This window comes from Patagioenas fasciata, chromosome 5 (genome assembly GCF_037038585.1).
Source record: "Patagioenas fasciata isolate bPatFas1 chromosome 5, bPatFas1.hap1, whole genome shotgun sequence".
NCBI lineage: Eukaryota > Metazoa > Chordata > Aves > Columbiformes > Columbidae > Patagioenas > Patagioenas fasciata.
The window spans coordinates 30,624,690-30,645,901 of NC_092524.1; the positions used below are offsets into that span (position 1 = coordinate 30,624,690).

At 38.9% G+C, this 21,212-nt stretch overlaps 1 protein-coding gene across 9 annotated transcripts in view; it reads left to right on the forward strand.

Moving 5' to 3' along the window:
• The window catches only part of MGA (MAX dimerization protein MGA), a 62,079-nt gene that overhangs the window by 33,369 nt on the left and 7,498 nt on the right, over positions 1 to 21,212 (forward strand). For 3 of the 9 annotated variants that reach the window (XM_065840172.2, XM_065840173.2, XM_071809193.1), the window contains exons 14-22: positions 782 to 1,079; positions 2,762 to 3,388; positions 3,992 to 4,291; positions 5,690 to 7,395; positions 15,116 to 15,240; positions 16,577 to 16,628; positions 18,289 to 18,468; positions 19,170 to 19,281; positions 20,819 to 21,052. In XM_065840172.2, coding sequence (XP_065696244.1) covers positions 782 to 1,079; positions 2,762 to 3,388; positions 3,992 to 4,291; positions 5,690 to 7,395; positions 15,116 to 15,240; positions 16,577 to 16,628; positions 18,289 to 18,468; positions 19,170 to 19,281; positions 20,819 to 21,052 — 3,634 coding nt within the window. Of the gene's footprint in view, positions 1 to 781; positions 1,080 to 2,747; positions 3,389 to 3,991; positions 4,292 to 5,689; positions 7,396 to 12,995; positions 13,049 to 14,124; positions 15,092 to 15,115; positions 15,241 to 16,576; positions 16,629 to 18,288; positions 18,469 to 19,169; positions 19,282 to 20,818; positions 21,053 to 21,212 lie in introns of those variants that run through there. The other 6 variants (XM_065840175.2, XM_065840178.2, XM_065840177.2 and 3 more) reach the window with 6 other exon arrangements.

The window sequence follows — 21,212 nt, forward strand, 5'->3', positions numbered from 1 at the left end:
AATAAAAGTAGAGAAGATTTATTTTCATGAAACTTTGCAGATGTGGCACCTTCACAAAGAGAAGCTGGTGGAGAGAAAAATGTAGGGAGAGATTTCTTATTTTTCAGGAATGTTGATCAGTAAAAAAGAATCAAGACCTTATTTAGTAGTGTGTTAAATCTAAAACTCTCCATTGACCAGTAGGCATAAAGGCTGACATTCAGAAAGATGTTCTGTTTGTTCTCTCCCATGTAGTCAGTGTCCACTACAACTGTGAATTTGAAGTTTGTCAACTCATCATAATACTTTAATTACAGTATCAAATTATAGTATGGATAGGAAAAAAAGCTGATAAAGCTTTTACAAGCTCTTTAGAGTTTTGTCCCAGTGTATATGACATAAGTATCCTCTCTTCTGTGATGTTAGGTGTTAATTAGGTTTGAGAATTTTATTAAAAATTGTTGTCAAATTTGGGAGCCCATCTTTATTCAGGACTGTAGCATAAGTAAGGGACAGGATAAATAAGTGCTAGCCTCACTCTATCTAATTTCAGTAATTTCACATGCTCTTTTGGACACTGTGGTTCTATGTGATAGTCTGAGTAGCATCTAACATACGTATTATAAAGATAAAACAGAGTTGTTTGAAGTTTTCCTGGCCAGTAAGAAAACCAGGAATTCCCATTCTGAATTGCAATGATTTTTTGAAAAGGACATTTGGAAGACCCATAGAATGAAACGCCTCTCCAGAGGTGGTGAATTAGCATTCTTTTCACAAAGTTTCCCTTTTCCACTTTTTTCAGGTTAATGATAAAAGATATCCTCAGGCCAAACTGCTTTTGGGACAGATGGGGGCATTACATCCTGCCAATCGGCTAGCAGCTTATATCACAGGCAGGCTGCAACCCACAGTACTTGATATCTCATCCCTCAGTACTGTGATCTCCAAGGTAGCATCCAATGCTAATGCAGCTGCTTCTGGGACACCATCAGCCCAGGTGCCCACAACATCAGCTCCCAAAACTACATCTTCCATCAGCACTACTTCAACCCCCAGTGTGACGACTCTGAAAACCCATGCCCCAGCACAGAGACAGATAGGTAGGTTGGAACTTATTACTGTGTTTTAAATTGCGTGAAGCTGGAGTAAAAATTGAGTGTACAGCATTGCTGTTGATTTCTGTGCAACAGTGCATGCTGCCTTTGGCTGCATTGCCTACCTAAACTGCCTCTGCAATAAATAACCTCTTTAAGGCAGAAAGATTTATTTTGACTTCAGGATTACAGATGTTGACTGTTAGTTATTTTATTAATGCTACTAGAGCATATTTTCAAGAGACGCGTAGATGGAGATGTGCTGAATGTTAAGCTTCGATTTTTGTTTTGAGAATTTCTGTGCTATGATTTTCAATTGCTTTTCATCAAACACCGATTTAACTTAAAATGAGTAAAGGATCACTCTAATCTGTGGTTCTTCACTTAGTTTTTCTCATGTTGTTGCACTTATAAGTGGAATTCTTGTGACCACGAAAGATGCGTGAAGCAGCAAAGACAAGATGGTCCAAATCTGGATTAGCAAAACAACAGGTGTGCAGCCAATAACCACACCAGCCTGTAATCTCAGTGGATGTCACAAGCTAAACAGGGTTGGACTTAGTACTTGAAGTAAAAAAAAGGAGTATCAGAAGAACTATGTGGTACTTGTGTCTGAGTTGGTACTGAAATGGTTACCTCAGCATGGAAAGAGAAGAAGAAGTTGCCTTTAACAATAACATTTTGCATGAGTTTAAAAAATAAAATCAAAATATCTAGTGCCCATCCACATATTCCCATATTAATTAAGGATCTAAAGAAGCTTTGCAAGAGAAAAGGATGTTACCTGTGTCCTGGCAAAACTTTAATTTCTGATTGATTGTTTGGTTTCTTTCAGCCTAAATTTTCATTGCCGTGTAAATAGGTGTGTTATTTTTCTTGTCCTGTAATAAAACTTGGCAGTTTATGTGTTTATGCAATGTAAAAGAACTGGCTGTGTTTCATTGATGGGGGAAGTGATTTTTGCATATGTGATTAAAGTGGTTTGGCGTATTCTGGGTTGAAAATGCTATATGCATAAATAACTACAATATTGAAGTTGGGCTTGCTCTGTAGTCTCTGTGCTGTTGTACTCATCTGTAGGCATCTGGAGTGTTATAGATGCAGTATTATGATCCCTTCAAGAGCAAGGGATGAGGGAAAGGATCTTCCCAATAGTGATTACTTCCCATTGGTTAAATTTGTCCCATTCAGTCTCACTGCAATGAGGAGGAGATGTGGCAAACTCTATCTCCCTCCCCCTCCATTCCGCCATGGCTGTGTGAGCTGTAGATACAGTGGAAGGGGGATGAAAACCAAGAAGCAAAGAACAAAGGAGGAAGATCACACAAGATGTTACAGGAAGAATTTGAGATTTAGGAAGTAGTTTGAGCCCATTATTTCACTTAGTTCTTTGTTTTCCTGTATTGGAATCAGAATTGTCCGTAGTTTCACAACAGAGAACAGCCCCTCAAAACCTGATTATTTTGTGTGGCCAGGAAGAACTGCAACAAAAAGCTATAGAAGTAGAACAAAGCAGGAATATTTCTAATATGTAAGGCGTGTTCAGGACTGCCATAAAGGTTTCAGTTTAATTACAAGGTACAAAGGAAATGAAGCCTCAAATTCATGTTGAAATTACAATTGTAGCACCTCATGAAAGGCAAAGAGGAAACGTATTAAAATTTTGACCTGCAGGTTTTTATTTGCAGCTGCCCGACCCTCACCTGGTGGTGTGTTCACGCAGTTTGTGATAAACAAAGCCGGAACTCTACAGCAGATTCCTCGGCCGGGCGCCCGCCAGCCTCTGTCAAAGCCACCAAAGTTCAGTATCAAGCCTACGCCAATAATGGTTGTCGCTCCCGTGGTTCCCTCAAGGCCTTCTCCAGTTCAATGCACGATCTCTCCTGGTGTCACTACAGCCACCACCACTCCTTTAGTTACTGTGGAAAGTACCCATGTGGCAGCATCTGCTGTGACCGCTCCTGGCCCAATAAGAGCTAATGAACCTGCCAGCTCTCCTGCAATTACAGTCACAGCTGCTCCTTTAACACCTGGAATCAACACCTGTACTGTTGCCTCATCCACCACTCCTGCTGCCCCTGTGAACATAACAAAAGCAATGGGGATTGTTGCACCAGTAGCAACCACATCACTCCCTAAAACTGTAGTAACAATACCAACTGTTACTTGTCCTGTTGTCACAACATCCACAGCTACAGTTGTACTAACAACTGCAACAGCTACATCTGTGGTGACCACACCAACTTCCACTGCTGCCTCTGTTCCGATTATACTATCAGGAGTTAATTCAAGTCCTTCACTAAATCCTAAGAGAGGTAAGGCTTAGGTGCTTTGGGCTATTACTGCAAACATTTCCTTTTTTTATTCTTGCCTTCGTCATAACTGTACTACAATCTCCAACTATAGAAGCCAATTTAAATGTACATTAACTTGTCTCTCCCTTCTTTCCAAAATAGGATAAGAAATGTAATCTCTTAAGTTGTTTGTTTTATTCCAACCTGAGCTGGTAGAGGAGGAAATAAATGTAGCTATCTGGTCAGTGACTGCTATGAAATAAGCTGGAAGTCTCATCTTTTCTTAGCCAGTAGAAATGTATAGCACAATTATCGCTGTGACTGCTAGAATTTCATGGTTGGCATAGAGTCCAGTAAGTAGGTATGGAATTGCTCTCTCATTGTTAACATGGTAGTCTTCTGAGTCATGGTTGAGAAATGTCAATGGAAATGGATGAAGATGACTGTTTTGACCTTGCTGGTTTTATCTGTATTCTGTGAATTAAAAGAGAAGAAGATACTTCCAAACAAATTTAAGGGGATGCAGTTGTTTCCAAAATATTTGTGCTTGTTTTCATTAGCAAATGCCTGATTTGTAGGTTGTTCTCTTAAACTGTTTTTTCTATAACTTTAAAAATGTTTCAGAAGATGCTGCTCCGCAGGCTCCAGGTACAACTCCCCAGCAGATGTCTCCTGGAACAGAGAAACGTGTAGGACCTCGATTGTTGCTGATTCCAGTGCATCAGACATCTCCTGCTTTGCGACCACTAAACAACACACAGCTTGCGCAGAGGCAGAGGATGATCCTTCAGCCTCTCAGGAGCCCTGGCGGTGTGAACCTCTTCAGACATCCTAATGGGCAGATAATTCAGCTTGTCCCTCTGCAGCAGTTCCGAGCTGCAGGTGCCCAGCCCAGCGTGCAGCCAGTGATGTTTCGCAATCCAGGTACGGAGTCCAGTGTTTCTTTCTTGACTGACCAGTGTGTTACCCAGAAACTAACAATGTAATATGTGTTTCTGTGATAGTCCTTTTCCCTCCTGGAAGTATTTCAACAGAATCTAATGTGGTTGTGTGTGAGTGGTTGAAGAACATAGTGTAATTACTCAGATGTGATGCAACTCAAATACCACGTGTCTAAAATACACAGTGTGCAGTTAATAGCTTAGTCACCAAAATTTGAGAGTTGTGTGCAGTAAGTAAAATGGCCTCTGTGTAGGCCATGTCCGTTGTGCTGTCAGAACTTAAATGCCGTTGATTTGGTGATTCAAAAATAATTCCTGTTGGAGATTCGCTTAAAAAGAACGAGTTGTTATCTGTGTCTCTTCGGATGTGCTGCTCTTGTTTTTGTTTGGTTTGCACGTTAGTGCTTTCACAGCAGGTATTCAGATCAGATGTCATACTGCAGTACAAATTTGCTGGATTTTTTCCTCCTTAAAGTGTGAAAAGAAAAATAAGTTTGATTTTCAGCTGTTTCTCTACTGGATAGCTGAAGGCAGGGTTGGAAGAGTTAGAAATTGCAGGTATCTGACAGAAAGTAAATAGGATGTTTGAGCATGCTGTTGTACATATTTGTAAATAAAACAGGTTTATAAACAAAATATACTTAAAATGCATGTGTGCTTTCCAGTAGGATTTTTTTTTCTGTTCTCCCTTTATACAGTAGCATCTTAAGCAGGGGAGGAAGAACGTTATTGAAAAGACCAAGGGGAGAGCAAGGACAGTAGATGACAAAACTGTAGGGAGGAGATAAAATAATCCTGTGCCTTATCTCAGATTTGAGCATGAGGTGTAGTAAAGAATCAGTCAGAAAGTTCATTAAATTTCTTTCTGGTTTGGGGCTTTTGCTGTTCAGGAGAAAACAGTTGCCAATGTTGGTATTTTTCATCCTTGTTTTACGGAGTTCTGAAACACCACAGAAGAGTTTATTAGGGTGAAGAAGATTGTGGTATAATCATGCAAACTTGTCATAGTTTTTGTCTGTGGAAGTTTTTTCTGAGGGGAAAAAACAAATTATATATGGTTTTGGTTTTGTTTTTTTTTTTTAGTCTCCATTTTCCTTTTTCTAATAAATGGGAAAATAAAATGCAGAAGACTAACTAAATGTTTAATGCTAGCACTTTCCATTAAATCTGTTAGTTTTAGAGTAGGGGTGTTCCATATAAAAATTCGACCATTTATATGCCTTTATGCAGTACCAGCTCTTTTACTGAGACCTCGTGATGAAATAGCTGATTACATTGTGACCCTTGAGAATGCTGGCTTCTGGTACAGCATCAAATACTAAAAATAAAAGAAAAAAATTGCTTTGAGGAAGTATTAGTTGATGTTTTGTTTTCCTCACAGGATCTGTTGTAGGAATCCGGTTGCCTGCACCTTCTAAACCTCCTGAGTCACCTGTGTCTCCCCCTTCCTCTGTGTCTTCCGTGTCTCCTGCCACAAATTCAGCTGTACAGACTGCAGTACCCAAGTTGTCTCCTACATCTAACGTAGCCACTCAACCATCCTCTCTTCTTCCTTCAGTGCCAAGTTTTGTGTCACAGGGAGGCACTCTGACTCTGAGGATCTCTCCTCCTGCTGCTAGCACTGTGACAAATCCAACAGCCTCTGAGTCCAAAATAACCTGCAGCTCCAGTGGTCTGCCAGCTACCACTGCTAATCTCATACCTTTGCAATCCGGTAGTTTTGCTTTACTTCAGCTCCCAGGACAGAAGACTGTGCCAAACTCCATTCTTCACCATTTTGCATCTCTTCAGATGAAGAAGGATTACAGGAAGATATGCAAGAAAGAGGATTCGAGTGCTGCTCAGCAGAAGGAGAATGGGAAGACTTCAGGCTCAGGTGACATAAAAGTTAGAGAGTCTGAGGTCACGGTGTCAGATAGGAAAGAAGAAGAAAATGAGTTGTCGCTTAGCCAGTCAAATAACGTTGAAGAGTCAGCATCTGGCACAGTTGCATCTGATAGAAATTCCACTACATTAGAGATGGTGGAGAAGGACTCAAAGGTGCTAGACAGTTCTTGTGATGAGAGCTGCTCTTCTCAGCATGATGTTTCTGCAGATGTTATATCATCTGACCATTCGTACATCAGTGAGAAGCCAAATGATGAGGAAGAAGGAAAAGGGACCGCTGAGGAGAAAGAGGATTCTGTCAGTTCTGAAACTGTAGTGGAGGCTGCTTCAACTAACTCTGAAACTGTTTGTGGGTCAACAGATCACTCTCTAGTTGCTCCTCTGGGTAACGTACATCCACAGAGTCTCAATCAGGAGGCTGCACAGTTGAAGAACCATGGGAAGGAACAAATACATGCTCAACAGGAAGAGAAACCAGTAAAAGACCAGGAAGGAGATGCACTGACACAGATGAAGGAGAACAGCAAGGCAAGTTCTGGGCAATCACAGAGTCAACAAGAGCAAGATACGCAGCTGGAGAACAAGGAGGAACAGAGAGGGACTGACCTGTCTCAGATCAAACAAGAATGCCAGGGTGATGCCTTGCAGCCAGATAAGGAAGGGAAGGAGTGCAAGGGCTCCAGAGAAGCAGAAAGCATAAGAGAGGAAAAAGGAAGTAAGTCTGAAATCAGTTCTACAAAAGAGCATGGTAATGTTTCGGGAGAAGAGCATGCGGTCAGTACCGAGGAAGGCAAAACAGAAATAGCTGCGCAGGAGGGCAGTAACAACAAAGAACAAGATGCCTTTGATTCTCAGGAAGAAATGAAAATGGGTCAGGATATTGTAACACATATCAACAGTTCTTGGAGCAAAATATCTAGCATTGTACCTGCTTTAGAAAATAAAAGTGAGGCGGATAACAAAGGTGATGCATCTGAGAGAAGTGACCTCCTGTCACCAGAACAGATGGTGCAGGAAGCCAGGAATGACAAAAAGGGTTACATGCCCACTATTGATATAACTGCTGATGATATGGAAGAGGAAGAAGAGGAAGATGATGATGAGGATGAAGATGATGAAAAGACTGATGACTCTGCTGATGAAATGCTGGATGGTACTTCTGATTTCCCAAGTGAAGAAGAAGTAGATGTTGAAAAAGTGGTAAGCATTTAATTATTTTTGAAGGAGTTTTGGTTTTTTGTTGTTTGGTGGTTTGGTTGGTTGGTTGTGGGTTTTGTTTGGGTTTTTTTGTTTATTTTTTTTAAATCAACCAATTAACATGTGACAACCTATGGATTTGAAAGACACAGTGTGATGTTTGTGTTCTGGACTTCAGTTTCTTTAGAAAATGTAGATTCCAAGTTGGGTTCCAAGTGGCTTTTTTATAGGTAGCACTGTAGTGGCTTTTTAGAAATTGTCCATTTTTCAGATAACAGGAGTTACATTGAGCAAGCTGTAACAGAACCATTGCATGTTGTATTTACTCAAGCAGTTTGGTTCCTTGTAATATGACTAGTATTTCTGTTATGTTAAGCTCTTTCCTTCTACATAATTTTTGTAGCTCTTAGTTAACATTTATTTCTGGAAGGAGTGTTTGAATCTCTCCTTGAATTCCTCTTGAAATTCAGAAATATATTAAAGTAGTGTGTGAAAGCTGTCATTCCATATTTGATAGAAAACAAATTGTGCCGGTAGTCACAGAATAAGGTTAAAACATGATGGTTAGTATAGTTAAGATATGTTTAGATTTTAATTTCAATAGAATTTCACGACAAAATCAGAAGAAAACAATCCTGTGTGTAACTCCTTGATACACTTTTTATGTATCAGTGACTTAAGAAAGAGTGCACTGTTACTTAAAATTTATGAAATTGTGGTTTTGTGGGTCAGTCAAATGGAAATAGGAAGTAAAGTAGCCTTTTCTTGGGATGAGATAGAAGCGGAAAGAGAAGGGTTAAACTGGAGAAGAACTGAAGAACAAACAAAAATAGGAGAGAGTCAACAACCGTGGCTTTTGTGGAATCTGTTTAGCTTCCAGAAAAATTCGTGTTCTCAGGCAAGATGATAGCTTCTCAACTGTGTGAAGGTGAGGAAACTGAAAGCACATATGCTTTGGAAGTTCTTACAAGCTGAAAATGGAGCTGTTGCTGTCTTGTCATGAGTAAGACGATGACAGTTTGATAACTCCTGCATCCTTCAGTAACTTCAGCAGAGTTGAATCATCACGTTTTGAGAACCACAGTTAATTCATGCCTGAAACCAGATAAGCTTTTCAAACAAGGTAGTTTTAGGAATCTGTTGGTGAACCAACAGGTAATACAATGTCTAGGTCACAGAGTAGCCTGTTATCAGGGTTGATATTTTAAAGATGTATCTTGTCTTGTCCTACAAAGGATGATGAAAAGAAAAATAATTATTAGAGATTGTAAGAAATGTTTGTTTTGGAAGAAACTTGCTATGCGGGTTTTGACTAATATGGTTTGGTAAGCCACGTTAAGCTATGTGTTCACCGTAAGTTCACACAAGCACCTGTAAGCTAGCTTTGGTTCTAGAGCAGTAAAGCTGAGGAACAACATCTCAGAGGGCCATAGAAACCTGTCTGGAATTTGGGTGAGTTCCTAGTCTGTGAGTCTGTGCTACCTGAAAGTTAAGTTCGCATGTCAATGCCTAATGGAGAATTTGGTTTTAAATGTAAGTCTGTTATTTTTCACTTTTTTCTTCTATCAGCATAGTGCTTACATGACAGGCTGTGCTGGTATTGTTTGTCAGACTAGATGAAGTCAGGTCATATAAACAGACTACTAGAGGACATTTGTTTCATTGAGCTAGTGGAAACAAGCAAAGAGTACACTCATGGCCACTAGTACTTTTGTTTAGTGGCAGTACTAATGTCAGCTCTTTCACTACTAGTTTGGAGTATGAACTGAATTTAGTTACTCAGAAAATAGCCATTAAAACCCCCAGAAAACTCCACTGAGAGTCGGGATGGATTGTTACTTAGCTGTGGTAGCTATTACTCTTCTTTAGTACATTTCTCCATACTGGTTCTCATTGCAGTAATTACTTCATTGTTCTTAATTTTGCATATTGGTGCTCCTCAGATGACCTTCTTACCTAGTCCTGACTTTGTGTGCTTGAGCTAAGGGACTCTTGTAGACTCCTCCTCTACTCAACAAAAAAAAGCTTTCTGAGACATTATCTTTGCCCTTTTGCGTTTCCTACCCCGAATTGCATCAGGAGAAGCTTAGGAGGATTAATCATCTTGGGTCTGGTGATATGAATAAAACCTCTGAGAATATCTATATAAGCAAATCAATTGCTATCAGGACCTGTTATCTGAACAAATGCAAGTACGATGGTCTGGGACATGATGTTAAACTCTTGATCTCCAAGGCACAATGATTGCACACAGAATTCCTGTTGAGAATGACTGCTTGGCCTGGGCTAAGTCACAGACTGTGTGTCTGAATTGTTCACAGGAGTGATTGTTGGCTTAAGCCAATAAAACATGCTGGGGATTGTTCTAGTGTTTTAATGCTACAGATGAGAGTCCCATGCTCTCATTTAACTTATTAGTATAAATGTAGGTTCTGTGTTTGGCCATTTATTTTATTTAAAATGTTGTTAAAACATGTTTTTCAATTGTTCTTTTTCTGAGCTGAACACTAAAATTGTAAGGAGCTACAATGAATTATTATAACATTGTAAGTTTAATAAAAAGTGCAAGTGACATATTTTGTGGGTGATTTAAGTTTGAACAATCTCTTGCATGTTCTGAGCTTTTCATGCAGGCCATGTGTGAAATCTGCAGACTTTGTAGCATGGAAGACAGAAATGAGGCATTTGCTTGGATAATGTCTAATGACATCCTACCCTCCTTGTTTCTTACTAGCACTGTCACTGAGGAAACCCTCTGCCATCAGGCAATTTGCTTGTCAGGAACCAGCAACAGGAGTGTAGGCTGCCAGGAACAGACAGAAAAGTAAGAAGAGAGTGTTCAGAAACCGGTCTTGCAGTGCAGAGGGGGAGAAATGCTGACATTTCTGTAGCAACTTGGAAACTTCTCTTGTAGTGCCAGATTGCTCCTCTTGTGTGTCCATTCCTTAAGGTATTATATCTTTACAAGCTCAGAGGCATTTAGAAATTCTGTAGCTACCAGACCTTTGGGAAGACTGATGCTAGAAAGGTGGGGCTTTCACAAGCATGTTAAGTTTTGCCCCCCACGTAGAAATCATGCTGTGCTATGAATAGGGTTCAGCCTGTGACGGGTCAGCAGTACTTACGTAGGAATAGCTGTTCTTATGGCAGAACTTAAGTGGACTTACTTCTGATGGTCTCACAATTGTGGTATTTTTCCTAGTTTTAGGAAGTCAGAGGTAGAGAAGAAAGACTTAGCATCCTGAAGCATTTTTCCCTTTGTTGTTAGATGTAAGAGTGAGAAAAAGTAATGTGTTTTTGTTTTACCTGTGTCCCCATTCAGGATTTGTAAACTAAAATACACAAAGTTCTTGTTGGCCAGTGGAGAGGTTTTACTTACATTTTTCCCCCCGTCTTTCATGAAAAAGATGCCACATCTCAGGTTTTGAATACTTTTGTTTAGTATGATATCATGTAGAAAGTTCCACTGAGAGAACAAATGTACCTGGATAATTACTATCAACCCTTTGGTTAGCTCAGTGTAACTTGTCACCATGCAAAAGATTACCAAAATAGCGTTTCTACAATAAACTAATTTACTGAGATTTTTTTCTTCTGCTCTCTGGGCTGTAGCATCTTTTGAGCTACTCTGTGTGTCCCCCTTCCCTGCAGTGTGTAACGGTGTCCAAATGTAGTTTAGACAGAGTAGTCCTGCCTGACGAAGGACAGGATGCATCTCTTGTATGTAGAAACACAACAGTGATACTGTGTAAAATGGAAAAGCTAGAGAAAATGTCAGGAGGCTTCCAACATCAAGGAGGTTTTATGGATGACCCAGGAGAGCAGGAAAGAATATATAATAAGTGCTCTATGTATAAAGAAATAGAACCATGTTGTAAAATATGACCAGTTAAAATCACGTAACTGCACCTCTCACCCATGTAATATTTTCAACATAATGGCGTGTATCTATTCAGTAGTTCTGTAATTTAGATAGTATCTTTGAATTGGTTTTGTTCAGCCGTTTTTTTCCTGGCTTTATGTTGATTTTCCTTGTCTCGTTATTCCCTGGGGAGAATTTTAAAAGGGCTCTGGAAGCAGCTATGCTACATGTTTACATCACCTGTTGTAGCTCAACAGAAGGTCTGTGTCTAGCGGGATGGTGAAATTTTGATACCTTCAAACTTCTTTCCTTTTGCTTTCCCTTCCCTCCACTATTACCAGTTCATAAACTTCAGATTCAAGCTTATGTTCTTCCCAGCTGAAGAATTCTTGGAATTTCAGCACTCTGAGTCTTCTAGTAAATCGTCTAGTTCACTTTCTGAACCCTGGCATAGCAATTAAGGACTTCTAGAGAATTTGGAAATTTTCTGTTGTGTTTTTTTTTTTCTACCTTTCTCTGACCTTGTGCAAATGGATCAGTCTCTGCTTTTCAATGGGGAAGATACAGAATTGACTTAAAGGCAGCTTGGATGCATCTGTTATCTTAAGAACAAAATGACTCGATTAAAAAAAATGCATCAAAAAAATCTGTCCTGTTCATTAAAACTGGATCATGACAAAGCCTTTAACAAGTAAAGCAAGTGTGAAGAGAAGTTGTTGAAAAATTGCTGGCTGTTTGCATAAATGATATTCTTCGAGTGAGACTTTACATAGTAGAACTTAAAGATTTCACAGAATCACAGAATGTTAGGAACTTGGAAGTTTCTGTAAGCCTCTAGAGCCACTTGGCAGACATGAAACAAAGCTGCATACTGTTCACAGGCAGTCTTTGAAAGTTGTTGAAATTCCTATGCTGAAATGCAATGTAGTCTTAATTTGGTCACAATTTCAGTAGCCCCTGTGTATGTGTTCTGGATCTGGACTGCAAGCAGTATTTGGTTGGACCTCACCAAGTTCCCTAGGACATAGTGTCTCCTGACTTTAGTTCTCCTGCGGTCTTGGAGGGCAGTGGTGACATGTCACTTCTGACCAACCTGTTGAGTTCAAAGTGATGCACTGCTGCCTTGCTAAAGACTGTTAATTTTCTCTGTGCTCTACCCAGTCCTGGTGCTAACGAGTCCTGCTTTGTGGGATAATATTTACAAGATGGAACAAATGAGGATTTCAGGGGCTTTCATGCGCATAGAAACAGTGCTTCCTTAAGTTCCTGCCAGTGCCAGCACCATACTTCCAAAGTCGTATGAGAATTTGTTTTACCTCCATGGTGCCCTTTATGCTCATAACAAGAACTGTCATGGCATGATACAGATTCATAGGTGCTCTGATGGAAAGCTGCAAGAAATCCCACAAGTTAGTAGTGGTAGAAGAATAACTTAACTTACCTGCTTTCCAGATACAGAACTCGCTAGAGATCTGAGCTGCTTTCTGGGCCAGAGAATAATTGTGTCTTTAGGTCAGCATGTGTTAAATACATCTTTGAAAGAAAGAGTGAGATAGTTCTCTAAAGCAAGTAATTTCTTATCTAAGAAAGATCTTTGTCTTCAAAAGATGTGACTTTTTACAAGTATAGAAATAGCAGGTAACATGGGAGTGTGCACAGCAACTTGGAGAACTAAGGATGCTTTTTGTTCAGATTTAGCAGGTATAGCTGATAACCTGAGCATTACTTTTCTTTATTTCAGCAGTAATATCTCCATACTTCATAGTACAGGAAGAGGTGTCAGCTTCTCTGCAAGTGAGTAGTTTAGAAGTTTATACCTCTTTCTACACAGAATATACACTACCAACACTTTGTAGAGCCCCTCATTATGTGAATGGAAGGTGATGGAAGACTTCAGAATATTTGAGAGTGTATTTACAGGAGGAAGGATGCTGCATGGATTAATTCTTAAAAGACTGGAAGATTCTACAGGCAGTATTGCATATGTGTGTATATGTATGTAGACACTCCAATATATGTACTATATACACATGCTCATATGGATATATATATGCTCCGTTTCATATATATATATGTACATACTCTCAGGATGTACTTTACTAAAGGCCACAGTGCTACAAAATATACATTGCTACACTTCACAAAGGTTATATCCCCAGTGTAGCCTTAGTAAAGGAGGGCAAACTTGCTCAATTTTTCATACTGATTCTGTTTTCCATCTTCTGTAGCCTTTATAACAGAGCCATGGGAGATGAAAGATTTAAAAATACTGATAATTTTCTCTGGCAGTGTGATTCACAATGGTGGTCACTCTGTGGCGTCAGTAACTAAGGTGACGATTTTTATGTTTTTCTTTGAATTTTAGATAGGCCTGCTGTGAGTTGTGGGGTTTGGAGTTGTGTTTATATTTTGTTTTTGTTTTGTTTAGGAAAGCTTGTGTTTATTCAGCATGAAGAAGCCAAATAATATAACAAATATTAGGTTATTATTACTGTCTAGATATAAATTAAGTCCCTTTAAACAAAAAAGCTGCAAATTTCACAGATGCGAATTTCATGACTGATGATGGCAAATGTGCATCCTTAACCACTTGTTAGTTATGTTTGTGTGGTAATTTAGGCTGCTCTTGTTTTTGTTATAGTGCTGTATATAACCTAATCTGTGGTCAGCTGAGTAAGTGCAACACTTTCTCCTTTCTAATCAGAGTTTCTTAAAACAGCAGTATGAGTTGCAGATAACTTTAAATAGTCAGTACTGTAAAAAGCGTTTATTAGATGCCACTTACTGATCCAGTATAGCACATTACCTTTTTTTTTTTTCTGTTCTGTGCTTAAGTGTTTTTTGTGATTAACTGTTTGCATCAATTTCAGGTAAGTATTCAGTTCAGAGAAGAATGAGATTGCAGCTTTTCAAAAAGAAAGAAAAGGACAAAGAGAAGGAAGGAGAGAAGAGAAGAATAGGAGGAGGACAAGATTGGGTTAGTTCAGGGAACTGGATGAAATAGAGTACAGAATGGAAGTACCATTAAATTTTCTTAACGAGGAGAAAGATTTCTGCATTCTGTAAGCAGACCAAAGATGATAATAGAAAAGCTTGAATAAAAAATGAAATACAAAAAATTGCTTGAATAAGGCTTGTTTTGTTGTGTAGGGGGATCACCTGGTACTACAAATTGCCCCAAGATTGATATTTAACACTTGTAGTGGCGACAACACTGCAGTTGTTCTCTGTCTCTGTCTTCACAGATGGTTAGCAGGTTTTCTTGGTGAGGCAAGTGTGGAGAAAAAGTATTCTTCAGAGCATCATAAGTATTTTTAAAAAAATTATTCGGCGGCGTTTTGAAAAGAGCCAATATCATACTCTTCATCATGTAAGAAGTTTACTGTATAGCCCAAAGAAGCCTGGTTCTATGATGTTCTGACTGTTCTATCTTAGTTATCACCTTGGTAATGGTCTCTCATACCTGTCACATCTTATGTCCAAAAATGTTAATTAGTAAGACTCTACAGTAGTAGGTTGTAAAGGCAGTTTAATCTTATTTGAAAATGGAGGCAGGAAAGCTCTGCCCTGTGAAAGCTTTTTATCTCACCCGTAGTAAAAGCAGAAATGACAGAAATGGGTTTTACCCTTACCAAAATTTGTTTTGCAGAGTTGCTAGTGGGAGGAATTCCTAGAGGTGACAGTTAAAATAACCACCTGCCTAGCAGTGTTTATTGGCCAGCCTAGCTGGAGATGTTGATTCTTTAATGGTTCTTAATGTTATAATGTAACCTCTTTTGAGACTGAAGTGAAACTGTTTTGGCCTGAGCTCTATTGCAAAGTAGATACTCATTTAAAAAAACAAAACAAAAACTGTTCCAGGATGCGTGTGAATACAGTGAGGATGACCAGCAGGTGGACATTGAGACCGTGGAGGAGCTTTCAGAGAAGATTAACATTGCCCGTCTGAAGGCCACAGCTGCTAATATCCGACCTTCCAAACAGAAGTAAGCATCCTTGGAGAGCACTACAGTGTTGTATTTTATTAATGAGCTAAACAACAGGTTTAACGTGATGGTAAGATAAAGCAAGGCTTGTGTCAGGCCTTCCTGAGCACTGGTGCTTCCCAGCGTCTGTGAGGATGGGGCTGTCAGAACAAAGAGGTAGATTGGAGCTGACTTAGCCTTTTTTATCCCCTTTAATTAATTTTCTCATGGGGATGTTGTAATGTAAAATCATTATGAGTGAATCACCCCCCTTCCTACAAACTGCATATAAGTAGGGTCATCTTGGTTTTAAATCTGATTTTGCAAGCTTTGTTTATTCTTGCTGGTGGCCTTCTTATTTTTAAGAAGCAGCAGTCATTGGCTGAGTCTCTGATTCTGTAAATGAAAGCTTTGTCTTTAGACCATTGCCCCAGCAAAGAAAGTGTTTTCTTATTTACATGTAGTCTGCCATGGTTGGATAGCTTGGTGCTTTTTTTTGTTCTGTTTTGTTCTGGTGTTGTTTTTGTTGCTGCCCTTGCATTTATAACAAAATACAAAGTAAAAGCATGGCTTACTTGAGGTATTGAAAGGTGGTCATGGCTATTTCTCTGTTGCACCAAACAAAAGAATGGGAAGTGTTGCATCGTTAGTTCTTTTTATGTGAAGAATATTTTTGTAGAAACTTTGAAAAATCTGTTTGCTCATATTATCTACCTCTCACATAGTTGCTATTTCTTTTTCCTTCAAACATACAGCTCACCTTTTATCCATAAATAGTGACTTTGCTATAAATTTTGAAGATCCTTCAGTGAGAGAGAGAAACAGATGTCATATTTTGTAAAAGATAATTACTTCAAATGTGAATTGTTGTTTGTTGTCTTGAAGCTCCTAGTATATGAGGAAGCTGTTGTTATATATTAGGATAGTAAAGAATGTGAGGATTTGGGTTGCTTGCTGTTGGTGGGGGAGGGATTGCTCTGTCATCTGTATTGAATCTGCGTTATTTTAAAAAAGAACCAAAATGTAATTTTAAAAAAGCAAAACTAAACAACTTTCTGCAGCTAACAGTCATGGGCTGAATTTATTCTCTTTGGCACATAGTGAGATAGTTTTGTCTTTTTCACTATGGGATACTTTTTCAGCTTTCAGAACAGCTTAATTTTTTCAAGAACAATGGCATTGGAGATAGATCTCACCTTTTTTTTGAGAAAGCTCAACAATATCCATCTTTCATGTACTTATAAAAGGAAGAGTTAATTTCAAGGGATAAAAATGAGCAATTTTAGGTGGTTGGATTAATGAGGATAGAGTGCATGAGATGAGTAGTCTTGGGAAAAACTTTTTACCTGTCTTCCAGATACCATGCTCGTAATTCTTCGGATGAAAATTATTCAGAAAAACCCACGAAGGTATATGTTTGCTCTCCTCTTTCCTTTTGGTATCACACTTCCATTCTAAAGATAAAATTTCATCTCAAGTGCAACTCTCAAAGTGATTTATCTGCCTTCCATATATTTATGATTACATGCAAGAAAACGAATGTGTATATGGGGGGACGGAGCTCAGTCCATATGCTGTTAAAGAAAAAGAAATCCTGCTGGCATCAGTGGGTTTCAGATTCAGCTTTATGTATAGGAGGAATATCTGCCTTTTATTACTACATTTGCTTAGGTTTTGTGTTCTTAGCATAAAAAATTTTTACAACACACATTAATGAACAACTGAGAAATGTTTTCATGTGTCAAAGAAGACATGTACAATTATATAGGCACAGCACTGTGCAAAGCATTTCTGAAAACAATAGTTTAAATAATGTATATTTAGACAACTTAAAGATAATGCAGAATCATTTCAAACCAGAACTCATTGCAATCTTTCTGAAGCTTATACTGTATTTTAGGGTGCCTTTGCTTGAACTCAATTTCACTGACTGTCCATGGTAACCATCTGTGATGTACTTGATGTCAGATCTAGATCTACCGCTGGCTGGGGTGGGGCTTTGGGGTGGGCTGTGAGCCTGGTGTCTTACACATTAGTGCAGACTGGTATGGATGCTTTTGCCTGAGATGGAGATGGGTTCCAGGATGCTCTGCCTGCATTACCTTGTCCAGGTATTCTTCTCTCTGCCCTTGAAGTTATAGCAAGAGGCCCTCCCTTGAGAGGAACCTGATGCCCACACAAGAGCGTATGCAGTTGCAGCTTTGCTGTGCACAGTCTGCCTATGAGGGAGGGCAAAAGGGATGTCAAGAGCATTTCAGGTGACAGTCTTCAGATTCCTCTTCAGACCAGCAGGCTCCAAAATAGTATCACTGGACCTGAGGAGTCTTTCCACTAACTCAGTGGGGTTTGGAGCAGACCTAAAATGGTGTAAAAAACATGTTAATACTAATACCATACTAATACTATTTTATAATGAAATAACTAGCATAATTGTACAAAACCTGTAAGAGTAATGATGAAATAACAAATCTGTAGAGATTAGTAATTATACTTATTGCCTGTCAGCCTTGAAACTTGAGTAAATTCAAAATCAGAGCCTGTCTTTGACACTTTCTATTTCTTAGTAGATGTCTGGGGTGATACATTTGAATGCTGTCTTTCACATTCTTACCTATGATGTCTCATGACCCCAACCTGTGTGTAGCTATGAAACAAAATAGAAATCAAGCTAGTTTAAAATTCAAGCATCCTATATTTGATGTGATTATTTAATTCATTAGTAGACCTTTTGGATAAACAAATGACAGCAAAAAACTGGCTCAAACCTGTAATCCTGTGGTTTACCTAAGTAGCCTTGTATTGCAAAAAATAAAAGCTTATTAATAGAAGGGACTGCTCATGATCTTTTCCTTTAGGACTCATGTGATTGTTATTTCTTGTTGGTCAGCATTTCATGCTTATTGCATGTGCTTCCGACACTGAACTTTCACGAAGATGTAATAGCAGAACAGCATGACATGAAATTCTCAGGTGTCTGTAGAAACCTTGTAAATTGGGCATGCCTTTGGACATCGTTTGCTGTTACATTACCTCTTTTATTTAAACTGGTCAATACCATTACTTCTCCAGCAGAAACATCAATTCTGGAACAGAAAGCTGAAGACTGAGGCAGAAGATCATTACCGCGAGACACACACAGCAAATGAACGCCGGCGACGTAATGAAATGAGAGATCTCTTTGAAAAGTTGAAGAGAGCTCTGGGATTACACAACCTTCCCAAGGTCTCCAAATGCTACATTCTCAAGCAAGTAAGTATTTTAAAGCTCCAGTGAGGAGGAGAATCATTCAATGTGGACAGAGTAATTAAGCTATATGAACTGATTGAGTGAATCCCAGTGATATTGTGAATAGAGAACTTCAGTCACATTTACAGGACTCTCTAGAATAACACAATATCTGAAAGAATCTGTATTTTTAAAAGCTTAAGCTTGGTGACACAGATGCATTTTTTCAGATTGGCCTTCTCCGTGTTGTATTCTATGTGAATTTAACCATGGAAGCATATATCTTAATTCCTTGGTGGTTTACTGTGTACATCAGGCAATTTTGAAATACATTGAAGACTTACTTTTGTAATGCAGGAGAAGATAGCTTTTCTTTAAGTATTTATTGACACAAAAAACGTAATTGTAAAGATGTTAGGAAACAGAACATAAGTTGTAGATACATAATTATGCTTATTAGCTATGCCTTGAAATTGTGGGATTTAAGTTGTGGTTTTTTCTTTAAAATAGCTGAACTTTAGAGGAAGGACAAACAAGATGTTTATCACTTTTCAGCTTACAGTTAGGGAAAGCTGGCATCGCATGCTACTTGACATGCGTTCTCTGAGTCCTAGTTTCTCAAGATTATGAAAGTGTCTAAATAAATTTTGTAAAGGTTTCTGGGAAAGAAAATTATTATTTTGTGTGTTGTTGGTTTATAAATCGGTTTCTTGACACCTTTATAGGCCTATGAAGAAATCCAAGGATTGACTGATCAGGCAGATAAATTTATGGGACAGAAGAACTTACTGACACGCAAGCAAGATGTTTTGATTCGAAAAGTGTCAACGCTTTCAGGTGAGACTGATTTTGGATATAGAGTAGTTGGAATAATGAAATAAAAGGTTTTTAAGAGTGGGAGTGAGTGTAATAATCCTCTGTGGATCCAGGTGAGTCATTGGTTCAGGTAAAATTTAGACTCTTGATGCCAAAGGAAGACCTGCTGAGCTCTGACTCAGCGATACACTCATCATGCTGCTAAGAACTGCTTTTGTTTCCTTTATGCCTAAAGGAAGTGTAGAATGATCTCTGTGCTGCAAGACACAGGCTTGAGTTCCTGTGTGTTCAGTGAGCTTTAGTGGAGGAAAAGTCACTTCATTCTGTCACTGGTCACTTCCCGAACCAACAGTTCTGCTCATTGCTTCACAAGCCTACACAGCTGTCTTCCATCAGGACCAAAACCACTGGCTGCTTGGGTCAGCTTTACAAATAGCTACCCTTGTACTGCTTTTCTGAGAACTAGTGCTAGTAGCATGTAGAAGATGGCAGCTCTGTCCATAGAACAAAATTGCAGAATATTCTGAGCTGCTACTCATCTTGATGTTTCAAGACAAAACCATTGTGTTTTTCTCTCTTGGTTGGAGGTGTCAGAAAGCTGTGACACATGTTCAGCCAGTGCCAAAATATGTGTGAACAAAGAACACATAAATTATTCTTGTAATCTTCTCACTGTCTGGTGATAAAATCAGGAGACTACCTGTAAAGTAGAAATGAAAGATGCTTAAATCTTGTGTATTTATGTGAATCAGTTCATTTGAGGTATTTGAAGTGTTGTAGTGAACTCTCATCTTACTCCAGAAATGTATCATAGGCCTTTTGGGCAGGGAATGAAAGCAAATAACTTCACAAAGTGTTTTTCTGATCTTTTGCATTTATAGTCAAGTACCTCAAAACTGGTGAGGAAACAGTTCTCTCTCAGGAGAGTTAGCTAAATATATACTTAATTAAAAATAGACCATGATGTTAGAATATAAATACTAAGTAAGAGGCAAGCGAGGGTAGTTATTTCAACCTTGATCATATTAGATTGTGTGCAGCTGCAGAATACAAATTATTTATAAAATCTTTGTGATTGTTCAAGGTTACAATTTTCACATCAACGGTAAAACTGTATGAGTTTACCTCTAAAAGTCGTTTGAGTAACAAGGTCCATTACTCCAAGGAATTTCATACTAGGTAAAGGGTAACATTTTGTCTGGCAGTCATACACTTATCGTTAGGGGAGATGTGAGGGTTTTTTCCACAGCTGTGGATATTTTCAAATGGTACTTCTTCAGCAAGAGTTAGTGCTTGTCCAAGCTGATTTCTGCTTATCAGAGTTGCAGATAAGTTCTGAAATGTATGGATGTTGCTGAAGGCAAAAAAAATCTTGGAATAAATAGGTAATTACTTCCTTCTGTTATTAAGTATGCTGTTTTCTTGGTGTGGGGGTCATTATCTATTGCATAGTAGTTGAATGGTGTCAGCTTCATAAATATTTAGTTCTGTCTTCAGCTCTTTAGTTTTGGAAAAAAGAGTCTGAAGATAGGTTGACTGTCTGATAATTTTTCTGTAGGGAAGACACAAGAGGTTGTCCTGAAGAAGCTGGAATATATTTATGCCAAACAAAAAGCAGTAGAAGCACAGAAAAAGAAGAAACCATCTGAGCCAGAGGAACCTGTTGTAACCTCAACTACTAACAAACAGCAAGAAGGATCTTCTGCTCCCCCCAGAGAGCTGACCCAAGTGACCATGACAAATAGAAGAGGCAAGCCGTTGATACTTGCCAGAAAAGGAGTCCGTGCCACAGGTGGGCTAAAAGCGACACACATTTTGCATAAAGGGGAGATAGGCATCGAAGCAGCACCTTGTGGGAAGACAAAATGCTAACCTGCTTCTGCAGGCAACTTCATTCTTGTGGAGAAGTATTTGATGTTTATGGAGACTTTTGCACCATAAACATAGGAAGG